The sequence below is a fragment of the Nanorana parkeri genome, unplaced genomic scaffold, assembly GCF_000935625.1.
Source record: "Nanorana parkeri isolate BGI_ZX_2015 unplaced genomic scaffold, ASM93562v1 scaffold149, whole genome shotgun sequence".
Lineage (NCBI taxonomy): Eukaryota > Metazoa > Chordata > Amphibia > Anura > Dicroglossidae > Nanorana > Nanorana parkeri.
In genome coordinates, this window is record NW_017306417.1 from 1,611,030 (window position 1) to 1,621,925 (window position 10,896).

The following is a 10,896-nucleotide window of genomic DNA, read 5'->3' on the forward strand; positions in this document are numbered from 1 at the left end:
TGTTATCTGGGGTTCCCTGAGAAATAAATGTTATTGCTAGGGTTAAGAAAGGCTGCGGTAGAAATTGATTTGTGGAGCTTTCAAAGAGTATTTGAGGGTTTCCATAACTTTTTCATTAGTGGGCAGCATTTTGCTGAAAAACGCTTGTGTAGGTTTGGCCATGACGTGATAAATATTTGTGAATTTACATTTCAAACGTTTAATTCCTTTTCCACGGTTCTGGCTGTCAGCCACAACAGTTTGTACAACATACATAAATACAACATCTAATGTAACACTTGACAATTTTATGGTCATTTTGGAAGGTTTCCATCCATTTCCAGATTTTAATGCTCCACGGCAATCTGCCATTCACTGTTCCAACTGTTTTCTTATTGTGATCAATCAAACAATTACAATTGTGGTTGAAATCAATCTAAACCACTACAATAGCAATCATAAGATATTTCCATAGCAATTTAATCAACTCAGGTTCATAATGGGGAAACAGTTGAAACCATATTGCTGCAAGCTGTCCTTGCAATCAGAAGCTTCCAAATTGTCATAAAATTACACAAAGTGTACAACCATTATAACAGGACATGTTTTTTCAAACTTCCAGGTAGGCGCACAAGTATATAAATTTGTAACATATTAAAGGAAGCCTGCTAATTATTTCATTATGTCCATGAGAGCTGGAAAGAAAACTGTTAGTAATACATGAATCAAAGTTAAAGAATAAACTGCTACATTATAAAGCATTATTACTATTGTCACTAACATTAATATTATTGTAACTTTCTGTATTCTTCATATTTTAGAGTAATAATCAGAAACACACTGTGGCCTTTATTTAATGTCAGAGTGGAAAAAGCGGCTAGTTGCCAGAAAAATGAAAGGTAATTTTTGATCGGTTGCCATGGAGTATTGTTCTTTGTTACTATTTAAAAACCCAATAAAAGACAGGTGCAGTACCACCCCCAGATGAAGGAATTTTTTTTAGGAAGCAGCAGACCACTAAGTTGTGGGTGTCAAAATTATTGGTGGTAACAATGTTGTTCTTGAGAAGGGTTAGTTACTGGCAATTTATCTCAAATGCATTCTTATATTAAAGCAGGAATAATGTTGCTGTGTAAAAAAAATGTTAGAGGTTTTTCGCAAAAGAGACATTGAAAGTCTATTTTGCCAAAAGAAGCCCTTCACCCTAAACTTCTGGCTATTTTTTTTCTTTGATGTACATTTCATGTGCAGGGGTTGCGGCATCAGTGGCCATCAAATGGCCAAAGAGGAACATTGCAGGACCCAGAAAAAGAAGCAGGGACAATGGCCACAGCATTGGATGGAGTGGGAAACAGAGGCTGGACCTGTCACCACTAGAGGAGAGCACACTTAGAGGTAAGTGTGCCATATGATCACAATACGGTGAGAGCACACTCCCACACAGCAGAATTACGCTTTGCATTAACTTTTGCATGTTGGTTAAAGCCCCACAGGCTTATATACTCATACATATTTAATCAGTAAGAAGAAAGAAGACCTTTAGATGTGCTTCTCCCCAACCTATTGGCTATCACATTTCAGAGCTGAATAGCGTTCTTCAGCTTTTCAATGGGTCCCCAAGTCCAAGTTATGCCACAGTTTGCCCTGGAAACCAAAGGGTTTTCAAAAAGAGACTGAATACCAGGGCTCGGGTGACTCAGCTCAGATGAGCTAAGAAAACAGCCAATGTTTTTATGTAAAATAAATGGCAATTATAGAGGTTTTCCAATGTCTCACTGAAAGTGAAAAAAAGTGTAATTGTCAGAATTGTAGCAACTCATACCAACCAACTAGACATCATGTTAAACAGATCTGGTTACAGTAAATCTGATTGGTTACTATGGGGGTATTGCTTTTTGCATACCTTACCTGATCTGTACATACATTATTAAATAGAGCTGAATATATTTATAAAATATGCACAGATATAACGCCTGAATCATAAAGTCAGAGGAAGCACACTTGCCACAGTAGTTGAGGTCTGAGCTATGACTGCAGCTCTCTGCTTAGGGGACTGTAAGTCTCGTAAATTGTTGCTGGTGACCTTGCATATTAGTGGGGCCATCGGAGGATATTCCATACTCATAAAAAAAGTCACTTATAAAATTGCCATTGCAGTCAGGTTCATGTTGCCAGCATTTGTCAGTGCTTGAGAGAGCAACGACAGGTCTCTGAACAAAGTTTGGGTCTCTCTCAAACCAAATTGCTTACTTCAAATGCATTTAAAGGGGCATACGATCACCTTATATAAATACATAAATGATCAACTTGGTGCAAAGTTGTTCACTTTAGGGTTATTGCAAATGACAAGTGGGCACCCTTGGTGCCTGAAGGAAAAGAGGTGGAAATGGGAATGTGGAATGGACTTCCACAGGAGCTGGTTCCTGTAGTTTGTTTTTTAAAAAAATCTGTGTTTCTTAAGGCACAGAATATAACTGGCTACTGATTGCCTTAGAGAATCAGAAAGGAATTTTCCCCATTGCAGCTGGATCATGCTTTATAAATGTATTTGCCTCCCTCTGAATCAACTGTGGGGTTTTAGTGGATGCAGGGTTTTTTATTTATTTATTTTTAAACTTGATTTTAAACTATGTGACTTTAAAACAACTTATAGAAAAAAGGGTGATTTGTAACCATGAAAATGTGTTATATCCATTCTATTTTCTTTTTTTTCATCAAACTAATAAAATTTGACTAGTGCTGTTTAAATCTCAATGATAAGTACGCCAGGCACTGGCAAAATTATATCACACTGTCCTATTTATCCTATGGATAGAGAACTGAAGATGGGCATTACCTATGGCAACCAGAGACACTTCTGACATGATTATTTTGATTCTTGTCAAAAATGAAAGTTATTATTGGATTGTTTTGAGCGACTTTTCCACACCTCAGTCTCGATGCTTTATTAATTGTATTTTTTAATGGACTGAAAAGAGATTACTAGGAAAGATACAACAAACTTTAATGATGTATTGTATCAAGTCTTACCTCTTTACTCTCTTCATGGTCTGATTCACTACTGAAATCTTCAGTGTTTGGGTTATCAAAATCCGACTCTCCAGCCGCAATAGGCACTGCTACGGTGAGGCACTGTCGGTTACTAACAGCCATACAGTCCTTCTCATCAACTCCATACTTTTCCACACTGCTGCCTATCCCACTCACTTCATGATGGTAATCTTGTACTTTAATGTTATGCACCACAGTATTGCTGTAAACACCGTTATCACGTCTAATTCTCAGCTCCTCCAGCTGTTTTGTGTCATCCACATCTTTTTTAGCTCTTAAAAACAATTTCTGGAAAAAATCTCGAAGGCATTTCTGAACATAAGACATCCCACTCTGGATCCTGCCAACTGCTATCTGGAGATTATTCATTTCACCATCATCATCTGTAGCTGAAAGATTGTCAGAGCTGAAAGAGCTCAGGAGCAAAGCCAAGAACAAATTCAGCACCTACAATTCAAATGAAAACAGAGTTACATAGTTACATAGTTACATAGAGATGTAACAGGAAGAGAGAAAACATCTCTACAAAGTCAGAAGAACCAGAACAGATGTTTCCATTTGAAGAGTTCCCCTCCCTTCTTGTTTCAGTGACAACTGGTGTCAGAGACTCTGGTCACCAGTACAAATAGAGATTGTGAATCCACCCAGGGGCGACACAGACAATATTAGAATATTTAAATGGGTTCTAATTCTTCCCTATATGTTATGGTAAGCTCAGAGTCTCCTCTGAGAATCCCAGCCAGGACCTCCAGGAGATCCTCTACCAATGGATTTAACAGTGTCCAGGCCAGTATGGCTGATAATAGTAACAGATGCCAGACCAGGACTTCCAGTGTACCCTGAGGCTGGGCATGTCGTTTCTGATTCAGAGGGGTATTTAAGAACTAGCTCTGCAAGGAGCTGGTGCTGTGTTTTTTTGCCAGCTTCCTGTTTGTGAAAGAGCTTATACTTCTGCTGTTTTCCCGTTGCTGTCCTGGACGGTCTGACCCTTCTTCGCTTGCTGCCCACCCTGATCTTCTGCTTGGACCCCACTTTGCTCTTGTCTCCTGCTTTTATCCTCTGATTGCTAGTTGCTGACCATGGACTGTCCGACCACCCTCTGCTGGCTGCCTGCCTTGAACTCTGCCTGGATCTGACTACTGTCTCTTCATTGGAGCCCTCGTACTCTCTCGTCCATCCCTTGGCATGGCAACCCTGGGGACCACGACCTGGTACCATCAAGCAGCCTAGCCCATCTTCACCATCAGGAGCTCTGGTAAACACCGGCTGGTACTTGGACTCCGCCCTTCAGGTAAGCCCATGTCACCTGCTAGGGGGTGTCACCCTAACACTATAATTTTGGATTTACCCTCACTTTTTTTCTCATTGACAATGGTCACCAGTAGAAATAGTAGGCGGAATTTCCCCAAGGACATGGACAGCAATAAAAACTTCATGCAGAGTCTAATCCTTCCCCATTCTTTCCAAAGCTAATTAAAAAAAAGGTTTCGCCTAGGGATATACTTTGAGCTTAGGGCTCATAACTGACAATCAGTCCAGGCTGCTAGGTGAGTGTAAAACTTTCAATTTGCACAGGCATTAGCCTTGTTTCAAGTAATTCAGTTTTTTTATATGGCAGTTTTTTGAGTGTCTTTTCATTGACACTAAACTTGGGTAGAAGACAGGATGGCCTTACAGCTTGACATATGTGCTCTGACATTTCTGCACTGACAAAAATTGATAACAAGTAAATAAAATAAATTATGTAATCCTTGCTGCAATATTACAACAATTTAAGAGTGGAGATTACAATATAACAATATAGTAATTGGTTCTCTTTAAAACCAATATCACAACTATTGTCCATTAACAGAATTATTTACAGAAGACAGCATCAAACATCAAATGAAATATGGTGATCATAAATACAACATCCTAGCATAAACATAAACATCTGATCAAAGATATAAAAGGAACAATAATTCAGGTTTTGTAACGTTGTTATTATGTAATATTTACGTAACATAATAGTACTATATAGTCACTAAGGTTTGAATTGGCTCATTGTGCCCTTTTGTTTTTATTGTACTGAATATTAAACTGTATTTAAAGCTAAGGCTTTTTAGTTTTAGAGTAGAGAAGGGTAACATACCCTGCCAGGTTATTTTTTGCTTCCTGTTTCTTACTGGAAGAATTTCCCTTTACTTACTGTCCAGGAGGCGCAACAGAAAATAAGCGAAAATCTCACTAAATGGAATCTCAGTCTTAGAGAGTGGTCCTGGGAACAGTGTTCCAAGTGGAGGGTGATCCCTCAACACTTGCTTTGGTGTCAACTTAAAATTTTTGGATTCCCTCTCACTTTCTGTCCTGGTCTCCCAACAAACTCCTGTCACAAGTGACAGCTCTGACAGCTTGAATATAAACAAATGGGTGGGGCATCACGACTAGCTCTGCCCATTTGTTTTCATGCCATGCCAGCTCACTGACCTGAAATGGCATGAAAAAAATGGGCAGTGCAAGTTCCGTGACTAGCTCTGCTAATTTGTTTACATTCGGCCCGGAGCTGTCAGAGCTGTCATTTGCTGTGGCAGTTCGTCGGGAGCGGTCAAGTTGTCGTTCATCGTGATTGACCCTGGATTACATTTTACAGCACAATAGCGTACATTCACAATTGCCCATACAGCAGCCCTTTGGGCTTCCTGCAGGCAAAGCGAGCCAAAGGATTAGCCAAACGTTCGGCTACATCCTTCAGCTCTTTAGTGAATAACCCCTTAAATCTTGCTCTCCACAACTTCATGAGCCTCTGGATAGCTCTAATGCTCTAGACTATAATGGAGAATCAATTGCATACTGTGAGAGGATCAAAGTATGCACAGGCATTGGCGTAGCTGCATTCTAACCAGAGGTGGATGCTGTGCAAGGGGTGAACGTTACCCTGGGCCTATTTTGTACAGCACTGTGCAAACTGTTGGTGTTATATAAACTCTGTATAATAATAATAATAATAGGCTTAAAACCAGAAAGGCCCATACACACTTGTGCGGTAACATGCATTGGTGTGATGCAATGGCATTCATCGTTAATGGCACTCCAATGTAACCTGCCATGCGCATTGCAATGAACAGTAACACACTACCCTTTTTATGGTACGCTATGTCAAAATAAATGCTACAGGTCTGTTTTTCCAATGCATTTTCAACCCATTCAAATGAATGCACTACCTTGACACAAGGTACGTTAATGTGCAACATAGCACACGCTAACTTGTGTATGAAGAAATTGTAACTGGTGATAAAACATCTGATTAAACAGAGGAAACTTTAGTCAGCGGGACTAAGAAATTAAGACAAAGATTAAAAGACTGATAACAGAAAGAATCTAATAATCATAACAAAAATAACTTACCACAAGATTTCCTATCACCATCACTAGCAGAAACACCAATAAGCACAAAGATTGTCCGGCCACCTCCATACAGTCCCACATAGTCTCGATCCACTCTCCGCACAGTACTCGAAATACAATCAGGAAGGAATGGAAGAAGTCGTTCATGTGCCAGCGTGGAAGCTCGCAGTCCCCTGCGATCTTGCAGACGCACTCTTTGTAGTTTTTGCCAAATAGCTGCATGCCAACCACAGCAAAAATAAACACAATGATGGCCAACACCAAGGTCAAGTTTCCCAGAGCTCCCACGGAATTACCAATGATCTTGATAAGTTTGTTGAGTGTAGGCCATGATTTTGCCAGCTTGAAAACTCGGAGCTAGAATGATAAAATATACAGTGTGTTTTCTATTGGCGCAGGTACCTGAAAACAGCAATCTTATTCCCTGCACTAGATGAATTAGAAATTATTATAATTACAATTACAATGGAGAGAAACAGGCATTCTGGTGATTTGGTACTAATAGGTGATGGTATAGGAACATCTCTAAGAATGAAACACTGTCAAGCTATCTATGGCAGTTGCCTATACATAGTGAGATACAGAAGAGATGTAGAACTGAAAAAAAGGCTAGACTGATTCAGGTGAAATTCAGGACCCAGTCATTTCAGGCTCAGAACCATCCAGCAATTTTAATGAGCTAGGGGACAAGTGGTTCCACTGGCAATAGAAAAAGCTGGCAAGGTTTGTTTAAAGCACATTGACTACCTGACCCTTTGGACTTGTCCAGTACTTCAAAATGATTTCCTGGTTAACTCAACAACAATAAAGAAAATGATTTGGTCTGTTACAGCCATAGGTACCCATGTTACACAGTACAATACCTTTGGGTACCAGGAGCCTGCTGTGGAAGTTTTCAGCATGGTGCTATTAATACCAAAAAGATCTAAAACCTATGAAGGAATAATATACATACCGTAACAGTTAAGCCCCTATCCAAACCCTGACACTGAACATAACATTTAAAATGCACTCCTAACAGTTTACCTTTAGCTTAACTGAGTCCTCAACACTTACCGTGACCCAATATTTAACTCTTACTCTAACCTAATCTATATATTATATGCTAGAACCCAAATTGCAAAAAAGTTTGGACGCTGTGTAAAATCTCCATAAAAACAGAATGCAATGATCTGCAAATCTCATAAACCCATATTTTACCCACAATAGCAAATAAAAAACATATAACATGTTTTCTATTTTAATATATAAAAATAAGATAATTTTAAACTGATGGCAGCAAAACATCTCAAAAAAGTTGGGACATGGCAACAAAAAGCTGGCAAAACAAGTGGTACTAGCAAGGTACCACTTATTTTGTACATTGATGCACATTGCCCACGTTTGTCTTATTAAAAATGATGTATGTACACACAAATATCTTTTGATCTGGTAGAAATCCACCTTACTTCCTGCTGCGCTGACGACACAGTGCCTCTGCTACACTGAAATCCCAACAAGTTTTGTCAGCACTGCCCAGCTCTCTTGGGATGGACTACAAAACACTCCCCATCACCTCATTTTCAGAAGGGGGGGTTCAATAATCCGCAGAGGTGATTTGAGCGGGGGTTGATAACACTTGGGATTTTAGTACAGCAGAGGTAACATTGCCAGCTGAAAGAGGAAGTAACATGCTTATTGGAATTCTAGCCGATCAACAAGTATCTTTCTGTAGTTGCAGCTTTTTTGAGCTATAAAGGTATAAGAGGACAGAGATGTACTGCATATATTATTTTTTTGCTGCCCACACATACACGTTAAACCCTGTCCCTCCATTTCCAATCTTGCATATTGCAGTATACATACTCTGAAACATTCACAATTTGACACTTTGATTTACCAGTCTAAAGGATCGCAGAACAGTGAATCCTCCTGTTGTTGCAAGCCCAAGTTCCATTAAACTAAGACTCACAATAATCCCATCGAAGATATTCCAGCCTTCCTGGAAGTAATAGTACGGATGCAGTGCAATGAGCTTAAAAACCATTTCAGCTGTAAAAATTCCTGTAAAAACCTAGGAATACAAGAAATATATGGTGATGTGCATTTAGATGTCTTTCTTTACAGTGAATTTCTATTTTTGCTTACAGACAAGGGCGTAACTACAAACCATGGCAAAACGTTCTGTTGCAGCTGGTATCAACTGTGACAATATGTGTCATTGATCTTAACATGAAGTATGTATTAAGGACAGGCAGTAGGAGAGCTGTCAGCATAGTCAGTAGACTACTAGGGAGCAGTGATGGGGGTACACATTATAGTTGCACTAATAATAATAACCATGATGATGTTTTATATTATGATAAAATTAATAATGCTCTTGCACACACTTAAAAGATTATTCACTAAAGAGCCGAAGGATCCAGCCGTACCATTGGCTGATCCTTCGGCTAGCTTCGGTCGCCTCTGCCCTTCGGTTCAGTCGAACCAAAGGGCTGCTGTGCGGGCTATTCACAATAGCTTGTACTGAGTTGAAGTGACAGCCAAAGCGTGGCGACGGTTCTTCACGTAAATGACAGCTGGGCGAGTTAGGAAGAACTGGGAACTGCGGTGTGGTTACTTTACATTGAAGACCTCCCCAAAAAGAAATACATTTAATAGTGGCCATGCAAAACAGCAATAGCACTTTTGAGTGAATTTTGCCTTTTAAACATTAAGGGGTCTATTCACAAAGCTGCCGAAGGAAGTGTAAAGGGAAACAAATGAAAGTAAAATATAAAATAGTGAACTAATGTTCTGTATCATGGGAAACAGTTAAAAGAGTTTTGGACCCACCAGATTTCCAACAGAAAGCACATCTATAAAGTCCTTGGTCATGTTTGCATGTTCCATAGCCATGAAGACGGTGTTCAGCACAATACAGATAGTGATAGCAAGGTCCACAAATGGATCCATCACAATCAACTTTACTATGTCTTTAATTTTCGGCCACATGTCGCAACAGTCCCAAATTAAAAAGCACTTAGCGAATTTGTACCAGCATGGAGGACATTTCTGCTGCCTCGATTCTTCCAGTTCTGGAAGAGAAGTACAAAAAAACTTCAATAAGTTATATATTTGCTGAATAAACATTTTTCTTGTACTGCAAAAACATAATGCATTAACAACGATTCCAGGTAACTTGTTTACTGGACTCTAGACAGTATTATTATGCATTTAAAGTGTATGAATGGCCATACATCTCTTTTTAGTTTTGGAAAGAGAAGGGAAAGGTTAATCCTTTCCTGATATGACGTGTGGTCTTCTTCAGTTTTGTGAGGGACTCAACAGAACACACTGTGCCTGGAGAAAGTGACAGGATTCCTTCTTCCCAGGGTGACAACACAGTCAATTAGCTGCAAGTGAAATGGTGTTGTCACCCTGCAGGGAAAGGGCAGTGGACTGGCAGGATCACCAGGTATTTCCATAAATGAAATACAGATTTTTAACAAAATTAAAAGTTGCAATTCCATTCAATAGCTATGCAAGTGTTACAAACTGATTTTTACAGTATGCCTGAGCATACATGTACCTCTCAGCTATAACCAAGAGACTTTCAGGGTTATTTACAAAGCTGCCGTAGGCAGCCGAGTGAACACCCAACCCCAAGTGAAGTGAAACGAACACTGTTTGGCTATTCACTTCAGGCTTGTAGTCTGATTTCAGCCCTGCAATGGCTTACTTCGGCTGGCTTTGGTTCGGCCGACCATGCTCAGCATGTTCGGCTGAGACGAAGTGCAGAAGGAGTTTGACCTCCGGCAGGCTTCTCGCTGCCGTTCGGCCTATTCTCATAGCGGCCGAATGGCAGTGAGTGAATAGCCGAATGCCGCTCGGCTCGGCTATTCTGCTTGGTACCTCCGTGGTACCGAGCAGAATAGTAAAACAGTGAAAAAAGTAGAAAAAAAGTAGAAAAAAATGTTTAAAAAGTTCAATAAATGAAAAATCTTAAAAAAAGAAAAATAAAGATCATAGGAAAAAGAAAGAAAAAAGAATTAGACAAAGGAAACAATTGGGCGGAGCTAGCAGTGACAGCTAGCTCCGTCCAACTGTTTCCTATTGGCCGGGACCTGCTAGAGTCTTCCTGGCCAATGAATAACAACTGGGCGGAGCCGGCCGCAATCTTACGGCTGGCTCCACCAAGTTGTCATTGTGTAATGACAGTTCAGCGTCCCCAGGTAACATGGGGACGCTGACCTCTCATTGCAACTGGCCAGAGCCAGCCGTGAGATCACTGCTGGCTCCGCCCAGCCGACAGCTCGCCCCGCTTCGGGTTTCACTTCGGTTCAGTCGAGCAGAATGATAAGCCCTCGGCTCGACTTAGCCGCTCGGCCAGCTTTGGGAGCTGTACGGGCTATAGTGAATAGCCCATACAGCAGCCCCTCAGTTCTACTAAACCGAAGGGCTCCGGCGGCCGAAGCTAGCCGAAGGATCAGCCGGAGCTACGGCTGATCCTTCGGCTAGCTT

At 40.4% G+C, this 10,896-nt stretch overlaps 1 protein-coding gene across 1 annotated transcript in view; it reads right to left on the reverse strand.

Annotated features, from left to right (window-relative positions):
• Window positions 1-10,896, reverse strand: part of LOC108785199 (sodium channel protein type 2 subunit alpha-like) — a 167,403-nt gene that overhangs the window by 35,431 nt on the left and 121,076 nt on the right. Inside the window, exons 19-22 of the mRNA XM_018554236.1 lie at window positions 9,229-9,470; window positions 8,294-8,467; window positions 6,415-6,771; window positions 3,010-3,477 (exon numbers count right to left, since the gene is read on the reverse strand). Of these exons, the coding sequence (XP_018409738.1) occupies window positions 3,010-3,477; window positions 6,415-6,771; window positions 8,294-8,467; window positions 9,229-9,470 (1,241 nt within the window). The remainder of the gene's footprint in view (window positions 1-3,009; window positions 3,478-6,414; window positions 6,772-8,293; window positions 8,468-9,228; window positions 9,471-10,896) is intronic.